Source organism: Rhincodon typus, chromosome 33, assembly GCF_021869965.1.
Source record: "Rhincodon typus isolate 14 chromosome 33, sRhiTyp1.1, whole genome shotgun sequence".
NCBI lineage: Eukaryota > Metazoa > Chordata > Chondrichthyes > Orectolobiformes > Rhincodontidae > Rhincodon > Rhincodon typus.
In genome coordinates this window covers 29292174-29310483 of record NC_063364.1, presented here as the reverse complement: position 1 = coordinate 29310483, position 18310 = coordinate 29292174, and the positions used below count along the sequence as shown (strand labels likewise).

Below are 18310 nucleotides of genomic sequence, written 5' to 3'. Positions count from 1 at the left end.
TTTTACTTTCCAACAGGGAGATTCTGGCTAAGTCTGATTGTGTATTCACCCACTGTCTCTATTTACGTTTTTCCACACAATTCATGCAGTAATTTTATGTTCTCTTGGTTTACTTTGTCACAGTCATATTGTACAATGCAAGGAACTTGGGTGGCACGGTAGCTTAGTGGTTAGCATTGCTACCTCGCAGACCCAGGGACCCGGGTTCAATTCCAGCCTTGGGCAACTGTCTGTGTGGAGTTTGCACATTCTCCCCATGACTGCGGGTGTTTCTGCTGGGTGCTCTGGTTTCCTCCCACAGGCCAAAGAAGAGCAGTTAGGTAGATTGGCCATGCTAAAATTGCTTATAGAGTCCAGGGATGTGTAGGTTAGGTGGATTAGCGGTGGGGTAGAGGCGTGAGTCTGGGTGGGATGCTCTTCGGAGTGTCGGTGTGGACTTGTTGGACCAAATGGCCTGTTTCCACACTGTGGGGATTCTACATACTGTCTTTAAAATGGGACAACATCTCAAGCTGCTTCATAGGAGCGTAATAAGAGAAATATTGACATAGTCAAACAGAATATATTAGGATGGGTGACTTAAAGCTTGATCAAAAAAAATAAATTTGCAAGTAGTGTAAGTTTTAGGGTTTTTGTCATTTACCTCCCGTCCTGTTAATTTAAGACATAAACCAGTAAGCAACAAGAGGCAGTCCAGTGCAGTAACTTGGAGAAACTTTCCTTAAGTTATAAATACAATTTATCAAAACAGGGCAGCAACTTTATGGTCGTAGTACTGCTCTTGCTTTCTGGTTCAGTTTAGGGTTTACTTTCTTACCCAGTCTGTTGGGTGCAATGCCTAGAGGGCCTTCCACTTCCCAAAACACAACAGAATAATCCAGGTTAAAACATCTTGCATGCACGCTGTCACCAGAAACTGTTGGTTATTCACTCTTTCCAAGCCATTACCCACAGCCTGACCAATTACATCATTACATTCTGATTGGCCTAAGCTAAGTGAGACTTATTGCTAATTGGTTCTCAAGGGTGATGGATATTGACTGATGACACCTTCCACTATCTCCTGACTGGTTCCTGTCTGACTGCATTTTCAATTAATATGAAAGCTTGAAGAAAAAGGGAGGCATTTTTTATTCACTAATGGGACGTGGGCGTCGCTGGCTCACCAACATTGTTGCCCTTAAGAAGGCGGTGGTGAGCTCCTTTCTTGAATCACACAGTCCCTGTGGTGTAAGTAGACCCACAATGCCCTTACTGGAAAGGGAATTCCAGGATTTTTGACCCAGGGACAGTGAAGGAACAGTGATATATTTCAAAGTCAGGATGGTGAGTGGCTTGGAGGGGAACTTCCAGATGGTGGTGTTCCCATTTTTCTGCTGCCTTTGTCCTTCTAGATGGTAGTGTTCGTGGGTTTGGAAGGTGTAAGGATCTTTGGTGAATTTCTGGCATGCATCTTGTAGATAATTTGCGATGCTGCTATTTAGGGTTGGTGGTGGAGCGAGTGGATGCTTGTGGAAATGGTGCCAGTCAAGTGGCCTGCTTTGTCCTGGATAGAGCTAAACTTATTGAGTGTTGTTGGAACTGCACCCATCGAGGCATTTGGGTATATTCCATCACACTCCTGATTTGCGTCTTGTAGATGGTGGACAGGCTTTGGGGAGTCAGGAGGTGATTTAGCAACCGCAGTATTCCTAGCCTCTGATCTGCTCTTGTAGCCATTGTGTTTATGTAGTGAGGTGAATTGAGTTTCTGGTCATTGGTAACCCCCTCCATGTTGATTGTAGGAGTTTCAATGATGGTAACAGATTGAATGTTAAGGGGCAGTGGTTAGGTTGTCTCTTATTGGAGATGGTCATTGCCAGGTATTTATGCGGTGTGAATGTTATTTGCCACATGTTAACCTAAGCCTGGATATTGTCCAGACATTATTGCACTTGAACATGGACTGTTTCAGTATCTGAAGTCTCAAATGATGCCGAATATTGTGCAATCATTTTGATGAACATTTCCACTTCTGACCTTATGATGGAAGGAGTGTCATTGATGAAGCAGCTGAAAATGGTTTAGCCTAGGACATTTAAGGTAGTGGAATGTCCCTTTTATATAAAATAACAGCTCTTTTGGGACACTGAAAACACCATTGATCAACTGAATGGAATGTTGGGAAAACTGACCAACTGAACAGCATGCTGGGAATTGGATTGGCAAAGACAGACAGGTATCGAGACTGGTTATCTTCATTGATTATACTGAATAGATGTTAATGAGACTGTGGAACTGAGATAAAAACAGAAGATGCTGGAAAATCTCAGCAGGCCTGGCATCTGTGGCAAGAAATCAGAGTTACTGTTTCTGGTCCAGTGACCCTTCTTCAGAACTGACGGTAGCTAGGAAAAAATTAGTTTTTGTGCAGAAGGTGGGTTAGGGAAGGGGGGAAAGGAGTAAGCATTAGGTGGAGGTAGAGCCAGAGCTCAAAGAGAGAGAAGAACAGTTGGACAGACACAGGAGTGGATAAGAGCCTAGGAGAATGAATTGCTGCTAATAGGGGCTATTAGTGGTTAACAATGGGTAGTGTGTAATAACAGACCATGTGATAGCAAGAACAAAAACAAACCTGCTGGAAAATCTCAGCAGGTCTGGCAGCCGCATGTTCTGAGGAAGGGTCACTGGACCCGAAACATTAACTCTGTTTTTTCCTTCACAGATGCTGCCAGACCTGCTGAGCTTTTCCAGCAACTTTGTTTTTGTTCCTGATTTACAGCATCCGTAGTTCTTTCGGTTTTTATCATGTGATAACAAGACCTGATGTTTGGGTGTCAGGAGAAGGAAATGGAGAAGGTGCCTCAAGCCCTAAAATTGTTGAACTCCATATTGAACCTTCAAGCAGAAAATGAGGTGCCATTCTTCCAGCTGGTACTGAGCTTTGTTGGAACACTGCAGCAAGCCTGAGACAGAAATGTTGACCAGGGAACAAGGTGGTGTGTTGAAGTGGCAGGCAACTGAAACTCGGGGTCTTTTTGAGGACAAAACATAAGTGTTCTGCAAAATGGTCACCTAGTCAATGCTTTGTTTCCCAATTTAGAGGAGACCACATTGTGAGCAGCTAATGCAGTAGACTGGATTGATTGAAGTGCAGGTAAGGCACTGCTTCACCTGGAAGCTGTGTTTGGGCCCTTGGATATTGAGAGGGGAGGAAGTAAATGGGCAAGTGTTACATCTTCTGCAACTGCAGGGAAGGTGCTGTGGGGCTGTAGGGGTGTGTGTGTCTCTGTGTGCGTGTGTACGCGCATGTTGGGAGTAAAGGAAGAGTGGACCAGGGAGTCCAGTAGCATCTCACTTGAGGTGGTGGAAATGGCGGCTAATGATCCTCTGGATGTGGATGCTGTTGTGGGAGGGAAGAAAGCAGGTGAGGGCTGAAGTACAGATGATGGGTTGGACCCTGCTAGGGTCTGGACTGAGATATTAAGTCATGAAATTTGCTGCATCCACTGTCATATTGAATCAAGCCAGTCAGATATGCAAGCCATTCACCTTGATTGACTATTGAATGTGTTGTTGTTGAGACAATGCTGTTTTTGGGTGGAGCAATAGATCTGAGTTTCAGTAGAACTGTATTTGAGACAACCTGGTTCTTTGCGTCAATTCAATCAATAGGGGAAATTACAATATCTAATACCGCCTTTTGTAAAATTTTTCCTGAGATCACAACTTAATTTAATTTATGTTAATTACATTGTTACATGAATCCATTTCATTATTAGTGTAAAAGGAGTCCCACTAAGTAAGCATGTAGATCAGACTATATGAAAACGAAGCTTACAACACTATCCTGAGAAACGCGTGCTGAGAAGACTGACCTCCAAAAACCATCACCATCTTCCTATGTGCCAGGTATGACTTCAACCAGTGGAGAGTTTGCCCCCGATTCCCATTGATGCCAATTTTGCTAGGGCGCTTTGTTGCCATTCTGTCGATTGCAACCTTGATGTCAAGGATTGACACACTCACCTCATCTCTGGAACTCAACAGTTTTCTCCCATGTTTGAACCAAGGCTGTAATGAGGTCAGAAGCAGAGTGGCCCGAGCAGAACCTAAACTGGGCTTCAGTGAGCAGGTGATTGCTGAACAGGTGCTGCTTGATAGCACTATTGATGACACCTTCCATCACTTTACTGGTGATCGAGAGTAGACTGATGGGAGCAGTAATTGGCTACATTGGAGTTAGAGTCATACAGCACAGAAACAGGCCCTCTGACTCATATGTCCTGCTTTTTGTGTATAGGACATACCTGGGCAATTTTCCACATCATTGGGTAGATGCCAATGTTGAAACTTTATTGGAACAGCTTGGCTAAATGAACGGCAAGTTCTGGAGCATAAATCTTCAGTGATATTGCTGGAATTTTGTTAGGGCATATAGCCTCTACAGTATCCAATGCCTCCAACTGTACATTGATATTATATAGAGTGAATCAAATTGGCTGAAGGCTGGCATCTGTGATACTGGGGACTGTTGGAGGCAGCCAAGATGGATCATCCACTTAACACTTCTGGCTAAATATTGCTGTGAATGCTTCAGTATTATCTTTTGCACGGCTGTGCTGGGTTCTTCTATCATTGGGGATGGGGATACATGTGGAACCCCCTCCTCCAGTTGTTTAATTGTTCACCACCGTTCACGACTGGATATTGCAGGACTGCAGAGCTTAGGTCTGACCCACTGGTTGTGAGATTGCTTGGTCAGTCTATCATGTGCAGTCAGGACTCCAAGATTGATATCCTTGAGCTCATGTCTCAAGCCTCGTTTAATTTGGTGAACTTCCCAATAAATTAGACACTTAGTTATTACTAACCATTTACATTTTTTTCATTGGAGTCACTTATTCTAATTGATTTTGTTTTTGCTGTGTTTGAGTGATTAGAAAAAGTCCAGGTTACCCTTTTTTAAACTTTAAAGACAAGATTGTAATAGTAATAGTAATTTATTGTCACATGTATTTACGAATGTTGGGGCAAATTTTTTGTTTCATCCAATGCTTCTTGATTTCCTAAGTGGCTGTGCAGATACTGTCACGCTCCGTAGCCATTGAAGCTGTCCCTGAGGCCACAACACCAAGGAGGAAGCATGCTGAAGCAGCCCCTGCCACTGCTGACCCGACCCAGGGCATTGTTTCTGCCAAAGCCACCTCATCACTGCCTATACTGAAGCCATGCTACAGCCAGAAGACTGTCCCAAATCTTGAGGACCGGGACCAATCTCAACTTCCGAGAACTGATTGTCCATCCAGATTAACTCTCGAGGACCGAGAGATTATTTAGTCTTCTCCTTTTGCAGATGCCACCAAATCATCAGAGGAAAAAAACCAGACCTCAATTTATCAATGTTGGAACAGATGCTCAAGCAGTAACCTCCACGGGCATGAGGAATGGACACAATGCACTGCTCAACAGCTCCTTGCAACCTCTTTCCACCACCACAGCTGCAGAACAAAGAAAAGGTGAATTTGATTAATGAAGAAAACACAGTTTTTAAAAAAAAAAAAGAAAGAAGGATGTGGTCAGTCACACGAAAGAGGATGGACAGGCTGGGAGCCTGAACACCACCTACCCTGCCGCCTCTGCCATCTTGATCCTTAAGAATACTAATCTCTGCAAATTGTTATATATGATATTTTAAAGTCTAAAGGATTATATAGTTACAAAGTTAACTCTAATACAAAGCTTATGTTTAATCAATTGCTGTACTTCCAACACACCGATACATAGACAAAGTTGTAGTTATGATTTCTTGATAACGTCTTATGAACCCAACAGTATGCCATCTCTGTCTTATTCTATGTTGACAGTTTGGATATGAACCTGAACAGAGCACCCACTTCCTTGGAGCTGATGTCTAAACATGAAGTTGTTGTCTTCACTTTGATTGCACTGCCATGCTAGGTTTCTTTGTCAAATGAAGCTAAGTAGTGCCACTTGATATTAAAGTGCCAAGATCTGCATTGGCTACCAGTAAGCAGATTACTATAATATTTGATTAAGCAATGAATATACTTTGATTAGGTGATTAAAAACTAAACGAAACCAATCATCATGTGCTAGTTTCTGTACTAATACTACAATAGGGTATTCAAGGAGGAGAGAGAAATGGAAAGACAGAGGTTTAGGGAGATAATTCCAAAGCTTATGGCCTGGACTGTTGAAAATATATCTGCTAATCATGGAGCAAAATGATTGAAATATGCATAAAAAGTCTGGAGTTGGAGAAGTGTAGAGCACTTGAAGAATTGAAGGACTAGAAGAGATGTAAGCATTTAGGGGATTGTGGGATTTGAAAATGATGATGAATATTTTAAAACTGGTTGACCAATTTGGTGTTGCGAAGGAAACCGAGAAAGAAGTCATCTGATGAACAGCACACTATTAAACCTAGTTAAAAGCAAAATAGGTATTCAGACTTTGAGGACTTAATTGCATTTCATGATTCAGCAAGCATAGAGGTGATGGTTAAACGAGACTGAGTGCAGTTCAGAATATGGCTGGCTGAGTTTTGGATGAGCCTGAGTTTGTGGAGGGTAGAAGATGGCATATTAGCTGGGGCAATATTGGAATGCTCAAGTCTAAAGATATCAAAAAAACAAATGAAATGTTCAGGAGCAATGTTACAGTGGGGAAAGTAGGTTTTCTTTGTGAAGTTAAAATGTACCCTATCAGCATGAGCAAACATTCTTGCAAGGATGTTGTCTCAATTCCAGTTTAGACAATTTGCTCAAAAATAAACTAACAAGGGAGGCCACATAACAAAATCCAAGGATCAGTGAGTTAATTAGGCCAAAGTTACTGCATGCTTGTGTTCAGTAAACGAAGCCTTTTCATATATCTTGTTAACACTAAATGTTGACTAATTTATGAGGTTGAGATTTTGTAAAATGAAAACTATTGAAGTGGCACATTGGCTTTTCTCAGTGGAGACTTGCAACACATTGTATGGAAGAGGTATAATTATTGACCAATTTATAGAATATTGGAAACTGACAAAATTCTTATGTTTATTACTGTTTGATGGCCTGTGGTATTGCATAAAGGAACCAAGACTAAATTTTAGTTTTTATATAAAGTTGCAGGACAGGGGCTATTTGGACCCACGTGCATAGATCTGATCCAAATTTGTACCTTTTTTGAATGTATTTTATAGTTAAATGGTTTTTAAAATATATTTTATAGTTAAATAGGTTTATAGTTAAACAGCAAAGAGCAGAATTTGGTTTGGAAGCTAAATGATACATTTGTTTGAAACATAGGTGTTTCCCTGTAGTACAGGCTGAGAAGCTGTGAAATATAAAAGTGGGGCATTACGGTGCTGTGACTGGTACGACAATGTAATTATAAAAAATATGCATGCATCATTTCACTTATGTGTGAACACAAATTTAAAGTGGAAATAAATTAATAGGAATAAATGTTTTATGAAAAGGAATGGTTTACAAATGCTAGTTTCAGTTTATTAATGTAGTGCATATTGTGTAAAAATGGGTGTTAATGTAACTTAGCTGTGTGAAAAACAAAAATTTAAAATTGTGACATAAATTTTGCTTTTTCTCAAAATTATTACATTTTATTCTATCCGATCTGTAGTTCCATTGTGATATTTCCTTATTGGTCAGGTCATTTGTGCTGCTCTTTGATAGCTGACTGATGCTTTTAAAATATAACTTTATTTGTTTTCAATTTTTCCAACTGTGTGGAAGTAACTAGTTCTGCCTCAGTACTTTCCTGCTCACCTTATAACAGTGTTTTGAAGATTTTTTTTTTCTTTGCTCCTTGTTATATCATTCTGCCCTACCTTTGCATGTTGATGTCATGGAAAGTCTGTTTTTTGTTTAAAAAGAGAGCTAATCTATAGGCCCAAAGAAAGTAAATATTGATGTCAGTTAATGTGTATGAAACATAATGTTCTTCCAGTAAGAATTCTGTCTGTGTAGGGTAGTAAACTGAAAGTAAAATAAAAATCGCATTTGGAGCTTTTAATTCCTCAATTAGTCGACAGTCATTGTTCAGATAATAGCATTTCTGAAAACATATTACCACTGTATTGTTGTTTCAATATGATTGTTGGACAGTGTATAAAGTTTTGAATTACTGGGGGTTTGAGGACACTAGGTCTGTAGTCGATGGACTTAGAAGGATGAGGGGGGATCTAATTGAAACTGGATATTGGGAAGATGCTTCCATTGGTAGGAGAGACTAGGACCAAGGGCACAGTCTTAGAGTAAGGGGAAAACCTTTTAGAACGGAGGTAAGGAGAAACTTCTTCAGCCAGAGACTGGTGAATCCATGGAATTCACTGCCACAGAAGACTGTGGACGCCATGTCATTGAGCATATTTAAGACGGAGATAGATAGGTTCTTGATTGTCAAGGGGATCAGGGGTTATGGGGAGAAAGTGGGAGAATAGGGTTAAGAAACTTATCAGCCATGATTGAATGGCGGAGCAGACTTGATGGTCTGAATAGCCTAATTTCTGCTCCTATGTCTTATGATCTTATATCCTAATGGTTTATAAAGCAAATTTCCAATTGTAACGTAGGTTTTTTAAAAAAATATATTGATTGGATAGCCTGGAAATCTTTGGTGGCCAAGCTGCTTGGTAGTGGTATTGGTGATGACCTAAATTGTTGAATTATGGGACTTCCATCCCTAAGTGGGGAAGAGATCCCAATCTTTGGAGCTGATTGGCTAGTAGCTCCTGCAGTCCTGAGAGCTCCATCAGCTCTAGTGTGTGCTACCAATACTGCAGGCAGGCCCACAAAAAAGATAACATGGATCCTAGCCTAAGTTAAGTCTGGGTTGGTGCTAGTTAGGGTATGTTTGAAAACCTTTGGGAGGGATGTAAGGGGGTAAAGAAGACCAGATTTTGTGGAACAGACAGGTGAAAGGAAGGGGAATGTCCCCAATGCATAAAGGACATCACTTTAAGATTGTACCATCTTCTTTTTCCCTGACAAAAGGCCTGCCCACTCTTGCCCAACTACCCATGACAACTATTTTATAGCACGGACAGCGTATTACTATCAATTATTTATTTACATGTGGTGGATAGACTACTAATTATTGCTCCCTCCATTTAATGATGGTAAGTTCAGACGTGGATAGAAAGGTGGTGGGCTAGCCACCAAAACTATCCTACATGCCGCTATGGCTGAAAACCTGTCTAATAGCCAGCCCCACATCTGTGCATTTAATTTTAAAATTCTAGCCAGCTATATTAAATTAAATCAGTTTTAAACTATAGTGTAACAAATGTGTAAGTATTCTGAAAATTTTTCCTAGAAATGGTGCTTTTTGATTTTGGTGAATGAACTGAATTCCTAGCTTTTTTTTAAACAAATATTTTTGAAGTTCTGCATACTAGAGTTTCTATTAAATTATGATTTGCACCAGCACTCTCAGTTGCTTAGCTGGTCAAGTTGGTGTTCGATTGATCCATTCCAACCACGAAAGTCATGGGTTGAAAACCTTGAATAGTGCAGAGTTGTTTGGTCTCAGCATCGATGACTATGGCGTTGCTACAGAAAATCTCACCCTGGCGTTAGAGAGGAAAATATCAGTCAGGATTCTTGTTTCAATTTAATGATCTCTTCTGGAAGTATGGATGGCGGGTGAGGATAGTATCAAAAAGCTAGCTGTCCTGCCTCTGGAACCACTACATTGTGATTAGGAGCAGGAGCCTAATTCAGCAGTGCTGATGTTGGTTGTAATGCCTTGTTGTTTGTTTGTAATGAGAATGGCTGTGTGGGTTAATACCATTTGAAAAACCTTTTACTTTTGCTTTTGGGTTTTTTGTAGTTTTAATCAGCTGGGATAGAAACATTTAATCTGATTGACACATACATAAAACTGATAGTTAAATATGTTGTGACCAAGTCTGGAGGGTGAATAGATTCCTCTGTCTGCGTTCCTGAGTTTGGTCTCTCTGTTTTTGAATTTTTAAGTGTGTGCTTTTCAATGCATTATATACTTGAGCATGTGTGAAACAAGCCAGCTAAATCTTTGGAGGTAATAAAAGTTATGGATAAACTAATTAAAATTACTTTTATTGTAAACTCACTTAGTACAAAAATGTAAACACTGTTAAAAAGATAAAGTTTATCCCAAATTCCCAATGTGTGTATCCATACTAGCATGGAATTAAACAGAACAAGATATAGGGTGAATTGAGGTGGAATTGAAAAAGAACTGCAGTTCTTTGGTGAAGGAATTGTACATTCTGCTGTTGATCTTGACGTTTTGGTGGGTGATTGCAGCTGAACTGGATCAAGTGTTCTCCTGGATGTAATTTTACAGAGCAGATATCCATGTTTTAAAAAAAATCTTGGCCCACAGTCGGCTTTCTCTCAGGGCTGATCACTTATGCAGTTCTGCACATATCATTTTCAAAATAGAGTCTTCTTGATGTTCCTGTTAATGTTTTCTGCAGCAAAAAGCACAAGCTTGTAATCGCGGCTTCTCTCAGGAGGGGTGTTTCAATGTGTCATTACTACCTGAGGGCCCACAATAGGGACAGTTATCTAATTTTAACAAGATATTTTGATGGTCCATTATCAGAGTTTGTCTGTTATCCTCTGGTATGGGTAAGAGGGGTTTTTGAATCTTCCTCTGTGCATAACCAGTTTCAAATTTGTTTTTGTTCTTAGAATACAGTAGATGTCTCATCACCAGAGACATTTGAAAGTCTCTGAGTGAGCGGTACATTCTAGGCGGTGAATTTCTCTTGGAAAGACTTTTTCTTTTGGAAAAAAAAGCCTTTTAGAGGTGTGATAGACCATTTCATCCATGTTATTTAGGCATTCCTTTGTAAATTCCCGTGAACCTGGCTGCTTTTAGGTCAGGTGTCTTTGATAACCTTTTTAAAGTGTCCTCCCTTTGTTAGATAATTTTGTCAATGCTTAGTTTTGTTAATATTATAGTGTTTCAACTAAAACTTGTCCATTATGGCATTTAGGATTTCGCATTCAATTTTTAAAATTATCTCATGATAGCAAGTGACTATTATTGTTATTCAAAGAAAATTGGCCGGACAGTTTTCTGTAGTATAATTGTATCACGTGATATTGAGTTGTACTATGATATTGCTGTTTGGGTTCGAGGCAATAAATTGATCTCCGTTTCATACCTACAATGCTACTTAACTTCTGTGCTTTCAGATATTTGCATTAACTTTAAAAATACTTGATTTTGTTTCTCAATTGCTAAACTAACTTCTCCTTATTTAATTTACTAGATAATGAGTAATTGTGTTCTTTTTCTCGTTTTCTTTTTTCCGCCTGCAACTGCATGTACCTTTCACTTAACCTGGAATGCCAATGAATGGTTATCTCAGGTTTTCTATATTGTTATTTTCATGTTTATGCTGTTAATTTCGATTTTTAAAACTTAGAAAGGATCTTCACAAATTGAGTTGAAATAGAACGTGTTATACATTATCCTGCCAAAACTTTTCATTTATTAAGCAGGAGTAAATTTTGGTTAAATACTTGATCTATCAAATTTAAAAAAAACTGTTGAAGAAAGTTAGAAGGTCTGGTTGCATCTGTGGAGAGAGAAAAACAAAATTTACTGTCTGATATGCCTCCATTCCAAAGAAGTGTCATTTAAGATTCAAAAAGTCTGGTCACATCTCTGGAGAGAAAAGCAGAGTTCACAGTTTGTGTCTGATATGATTCTGCTTTGGAATGGAGCCATACCAGACAAGAAACCTTAACTTTGTTTCCCTCTCTACAGATGCTGCCAGATCTGTTGAGTTATCCAGCACTTTCAGTTTTTTAAAAAAAAAAATAAATTGTTTTTGTTATTTGTTTATCAGTTTGTTGTTCATTGTGAAATTAGGTGAAATGTGATGTTACATTAGGATTGCCATGTTTTTGATAATCCCAAAACAGAGTACAGAGTTTTGTGCAGTCGCACATCACAATTTTGTTTTTAGAGTAGCCATAAAAAAATTAAAATTTTACTCTGGTTTTACATTGTGAGAATTACCAGTCAGCCACATTTGGGCTGTTCCAAAGCCAGAATGTCCAGTTAAGTGTTGGCTATCTCAAATGATGAGGCTAAGCTGTAGTGATTTTTTGCCTAGCTAATGGACTATTCCAGTAACCGAGAAAGTACTTCGGAAATATCTGTTGCGATTTAATAATTGCTCACATGTGACTTTCTGTCTGTTTGACTTGTGCATTTAAATTAGTCATGGTAAATATATTGTAATGGTATTTTTAACTTAGTGGGGAGAGTTGAAGCCTGTTAAGAGACCTTTGAGGTAGGAGGGCATCTGTCCATTGTTATCAGACTTGCTTATTAAATTGTATTGACTGAGACATTTGTGTCACTGCAAATGAAAGATGCTTATTGATTTTCTAACTGCTGTTCACATCCCTTTCGCACTTTTTAGGATAAAAAGTTAATCATCTTGGATGCGTATTCATTCTCTGTGAAGGGAACAGACTAAACCTTCTTGGCATTTCATGAATCAAGTTGTTCAAGTTGAGTGTGTCAAGCAGACAATTACCAGCTTGCTCTTTACGCCTGTCCCTTGATATCACCTGTAACAGAGTAGCCTAATGGAGGGATGTCCCCTTGACATTTGATAGTAGTGGCAGTGCTCCAATCTTGTTTGTTTGCCAGAGAATCAATTCAGTACAATTCAGGACGTAATATAACCAAGCATTAAAGATGTGCTACCTGGTAGTTTAACAAAATTATCAGTGACAGTTCAATATTGACTTCATATTAAATGTTAAAAAAAGTTAAAATTATGATCCTCCAGCTTGTCATTGGGAAAATCAGTTATTGGCAGGTTGAAAATAGCTTTCTGCTGAGTCTCATTGACACAGGTTATGTGATATAAATATTTATTTCATATCTGTCACTCACTGGTAATGCCAGCCATTGATTCTAGTATTGATAAAGTGCCACTAGTTCATAGGAAGCATTTGACCATGCTGTGTTTTTGAATTACTTGCTGCTATACAAAGTATTATTTGCTAAGTCTTCTCAATTGCTTGCATTAATGCTTGAATGAAATGGTCACACCAGTGAGCAAAATAGCTGTAATGTTTTAATCAGAAGAATTTATTTATTCCAACAAATGTTATTTGAAGCTGTACAACAAATATTTTCACATGTTAGTTTTACTTAGCAGTGATTATTTTCAAAATATTTAAGCATTTGGTTATAAATCAGTTGCAATAAAACCAAAGTTTTGGCAATTGATTTTTTTGCACAGATTTTTCTTTTGTGCTATGAATTTGTCAATTTCAAAGAAGTTCATAGAAACTCTCATATCCTTTATTTCACCTGTTGCTGCTTTGTGTTGCAGCTGGTGGCTATTTAGAAAAGAACCAATATGTGGGAATAATTGCAAGGCAGTAATTTACTGATGGATTACAGATAATGCCCCTAAACTGGGAGGCCAGAACTTGAAAATCTTGAGGGTTGTCCCATGGTTCGCTTTTAGATTAATGTTTTGCAGTAGCTATATGGTATTTTGTATTATTGCTTCTCAGTATATTGTTTTAATTGTTACGTGTTTTGGAAAGTTGATTTTTTTTACTGAGTTCATGCCCATTTTGATGCCATTGCTGTAGATTTATTGACAAATAATTTGCACTTGACTTAATACGACATTCTGTTTGAGGTTGTACCTATCAGTGTTGTAACCAGGGTTCTTCTAAAGAGCATTGCTCTCAGTGTATAGAAAACTTAACCCCATGGTATATCTGATCGCGGTGTGCTTTTGTGAAATTTGGCAGCAACTCAAGGTAATCAACCATCAGTAATGACTTTAGCTCCCTGAATTTTACCCTACTATTCTTTACTGCAACTGAAAAGTGCTACATACACAAGGCAAAATTGGACGTACAGAAAATATAATTTTTAAGACAGGGTGCTTTTCCTAAAGCGCAGAACATAGCAAAAGTTCAGATATTTTTAAGTCCTACAGTGTGTAGCAAGCATGTCTAATTAAAAACTCTATCAAAAATGCTGTTTGGGTGTTTGAAAAACTCTTGTGGCATATTTACGCATCCATGAGCATGGTATGAATGGTTAAAAAAGAATTGCTGCTAATATTGTCTGTCCTGTTTGTCAGTTGGGCCATTACTGTGTTTGTAGCACAGTTGGGCAGGTGCAGTGTCCAGTGACAAATCATCTAATTTTTTTAAACTCCCTAGCACTGAATAATTGCAAATAGGAGCAGAAAGAGAAAGATCATGACAATCAGTTTTAAGTAGCCTTCAAGTTGCTAGATGGTGAGAACGAGTTAAACTGAACTGATGCAAAGCATTCAATTACATGATACATACAAAACTACATTATGTAATGTGTACCAGTGACAAAGAAATAAAACAAACACCCAGTGATGACAAAAGAAACATGGACAGTATAAATCTGAAATAAAAACAAATTTTACAAATCGAGGATAACAGCAACCTCCATTTATATAGAAGTGCTAATGTATAAACGTTCCCCAAAGCACTTCATGAAGGTACAAGGATGAAAGTTAAGATGGAGCCAGAGAAAGCTCTGTTAGGATGACCAAAAGCTTATTTGAAGCAGGGAATTTTGAGGAGTGTCCTAAAGCTTACAAAGGGGATAAAAATGGAATAGTATTTTGGGAGGGATTCCAGAACAAAGGGCCAAGCCAACTGGCTTCCAGTGGTTGGGCTGAGAACTGGTTAGGCTATGGACACAGAGTTTTGGATCAGCTGTTGTTTATGGGTGGTGGTGTGGTGGAGCATGGGAAGTCATTACAAACAGAAAAATGCATTCCTTAATTGTGTTCAATATTAGCATTGCGCAGGAGAACTGCAGCGGTTCAAGAAGGAAGCTCACCACCACCTTCTCAAGGGCAACTAGGGATGGGCAAGAAATACTGGCCAGCCAGCAATGCCCACATCCCACAAATGAATAGGAAAAAAAAAATTAGTCTGTCTTTCTATGATATTTTCTGTTCAAGACCACAGTAACAATGGGCAATCCTCCAACCTAATTTGTAAATGTCCATTTTGGAAATTATCCTTTAGCTGGATCTTTCCAAGGTGCACTAGCCCTGAAAGTTGAGAAGTTGGCTGTTGCTAATTTTACCACTTGCCCTACCAGAAACAAAATTATTTGATGTTTGGAGTTGAAGAATGATGTGGAGGTAAAGTAAAGGAAAGAACTGAATGTTGGCTATCTGTGCCTGTTTTGTTTTAATCTATATGCCGAACTGCTGTAGAGATTATTTCTTAACTCTCTTGCCAAGTTGCAACAATTGAAGTCTTTGACATTAACACTTCTGCAGCACCTGTCTCTTGTTTCTGTGTGACTGGCATTGAACGCTACAGACTTTGACAGTGCTGTCATGCGCTTTGAAGGATGGCTGCATTCCTACTTGTTTGTAATGAGGACTGAAGCCATTCTCGGCTAAATTAATTTTTCAGATTTGAGGCAGAATGGCATGATTTTAAACCAAATTCTCATTTTTGCCTTTGTATTGCCCTGAGGGTATGAATGATGCCAGTCACCTTTTTTTCCCTCTCTCTTTACACTACCCCCATCCCTCCACCATTAGTTGCCTCACACTGACCCACCGAAACCATGTTGTATCATTCAGTTTTGACATCTTTTATCAAACATTAATGAAATGACCCAGGCAAACAAATTGTCATTAAACTTTCCATCACTTTGTCCCTTGGTATTGTCTTTTATAAATTGAACAGCAAATGTTGTATTGATCTTTTCCCACTTGCTGCTGAACTTGAAATGACCTGGATGCTTGTTGTTTATGGCCTTGAGTTACTTTTCCTTGACATTTCTATACACTTGCCTGACATTACTAGCTTTTTTTCTACCTTCCTTTCTTTTAGATGAATGAACAGGACATTCAGTATCGAGATATCCTCGGTCATGGCAATGGAGGGACAGTATACAAGTGAGTATCTGCCTCTACCTATTACCACGGAATATGTGAAAAATGTTGGTAAAGGGTTTTTTAATGTCTTTCCAGCATCCATCACACAGTTTTGGCTGAAGGCATGCATATCATATTGATTTGATGTTGAAGAATGAAAACGATTCTGTGGGTGCCTTTCTGTGTACACTTTACACTTAGTCATTTCCATTACAGCTATGATGTATTATCAGTGTTCAGCAAACATGACAAGGTGACACAGGTCGCTGAACAGAAATTTCAACTCCTGTTTCCACCTGAATCAACTATTATTGAAATAGTTTATTGAGATTGAGGTATTGATCACTGCTTGCACTAACCTTGGCTTAAAGGGAGACTGTCTACTCTGGATTGCATGAACTTTTATAAAAGAAACATCCCATTTATTTTTTACAACCACTTAAATTTTATAGCAATGCATTGAATTACTTTGTTGTGTCTCTTTCATTTCAAAATGCTCACACTCTTCACCTACCTGGATTAGAGTTCACAGACTTCAATTGCTAATTGACAAAACATTAAAAAAAACACATTTTCAGGTGTGTGTAGGGAGAGCAGCAAGTAAGTAATGCTTTGTTTAATGGACATGTTTGTGTTCTGTTCGTTGAACATGACTTTTAAGCATTTAACTAAAACTGAAAGATTCTTGTGCCAACATTTTATGGCATCACCTTCTCAGATGCCTATTGTGTTGTACAAGTAGCTTTTCACTCAATTGGATACAGTTACATTCTGTTATCTGCAACATTATCTCATGTCATATATGCTAGTGATTAAAACCTCACTGCATTAGCCAGAGATCCATCTGCTTTGTTTTGTGTCTGCAGTAAATTAGGTGTGATTTTTTTTACATCAGGTAATTATTTAGCAGCTAATTGAAGCAAAGAACAAAAGAGAGAGAGGGGGTGAAATGAGTAATCTCCCTCTAGTTAGAATCTTCCCTAGTAACCTTGTTTTCCAAATACTTTCCACTCCTGAATATAACCAGTATATTGTAATCACTTTCTTAGTTTAGAACTAAATTACTCACTTGAATACAATATCTATGTGCCATTAGCAGTTGTTATATAAATCAAATTATCTTACAGCTATGAATTGGTGGTAATATCTGCCAGTACCTTTTATCTTGAAAATAAACAAAAGAAGTGAGTGGTACAGAATGAGCTGGTGCAGCGGTATACTTAGAACACAGCAGGCTTGTTGTTTTGTTGTCAATTGTAGTACCTCACAATAATGTGATGTTGAGCGAAGCCAAGTCAAGTCATCTCCATGTAAAAAAGGGGGAAGAAACGTCACCTCTGCACTTCGGTTGTATTGTTCCTGCTGGTTGGATGAGGGAATACTCTCCAAGCCTGAAGAACAATTTTATGTGTGGTCCCTGCAAACTTTGGAAAAAATTAAGAAAATTCATAACACTACTGAAATATGATGAGGAAAAAGATCTTGAAATACATGAGGTGTCTTATTTTCTTGAGAATGAATGTTAAAGACAGAGTTTTACTGTGATCTTGGACTTAATATTTCCACTCATCCTCTCTCCCACTTATCCCCTCCGTTCCTTGTTGTGCTGATTTCATATCCATGTCCTTTATTTATTTTTATTGGTTAGATTTTCCAAGTAACTCTGCAGTCAATCACAAATAAACAGAGAAAACTGAGCACAGACAGTTCTTTCTCCTTTTATCTGTGAATTTGTTGTATTTTTGCAGAAATAGTTAATGCGTTAAGTCATAAGTTGCACGTTTATTACTTTCACTGATGTGAATGATCACCATCTGAAAATGTGAAATTGTCATTAATTGTTTCATATATGGCATATTGCAGTGTTCAGTGACATTTATATTTCTTCTCTCTCAGATGCTGAGTAACTCGTGTATTTCTAAGATTCTCAGTCTTAATGTCAATTCAGTAATTTTTAATTGCCTCTTTCTTCCATCACCTTGTATTTTAGACTGGATAAATTCATTATGCACCCTTTGCATGAGTCATTAAACTGAGGTTCATCTGCCCGCTTAAGTTGACGGAAAAAGATCCATTGGCACCATTGCGAAGATATTCCTAATATCTCAATAAATGTTATTCCCTCAAATCAACATAACAGAAACAGAATGTCTGGTTATGTCATATTGCTGATTGTGGGAGATTGCTCTGTGTAAATTGGTTGCCGTGTTTCCCCACTTCAACGGTCTCTACACTCTACATTGTAAAAGTGCCTACAGGCATTGCATAATTGTGAAGTGCAGTATTTAAATGCAAGTCTCTCTCTCTCTCTCTCTCTCTCTCTCTCTCTCTCTCTCTCTCTCTCTCTCTCTCTCTCTCTCTCTCTCT

At 38.6% G+C, this 18310-nt stretch overlaps 1 protein-coding gene across 7 annotated transcripts in view; it reads left to right on the top strand.

Annotated features, from left to right (window-relative positions):
• The window catches only part of map2k5 (mitogen-activated protein kinase kinase 5), a 351751-nt gene that overhangs the window by 96173 nt on the left and 237268 nt on the right, over nt 1–18310 (top strand). For all 7 annotated transcript variants that reach the window (XM_048615802.1, XM_048615808.1, XM_048615804.1 and 4 more), the window contains exon 8: nt 15900–15964. In XM_048615802.1, the coding sequence (XP_048471759.1) occupies nt 15900–15964 (65 nt within the window). The remainder of the gene's footprint in view (nt 1–15899; nt 15965–18310) is intronic.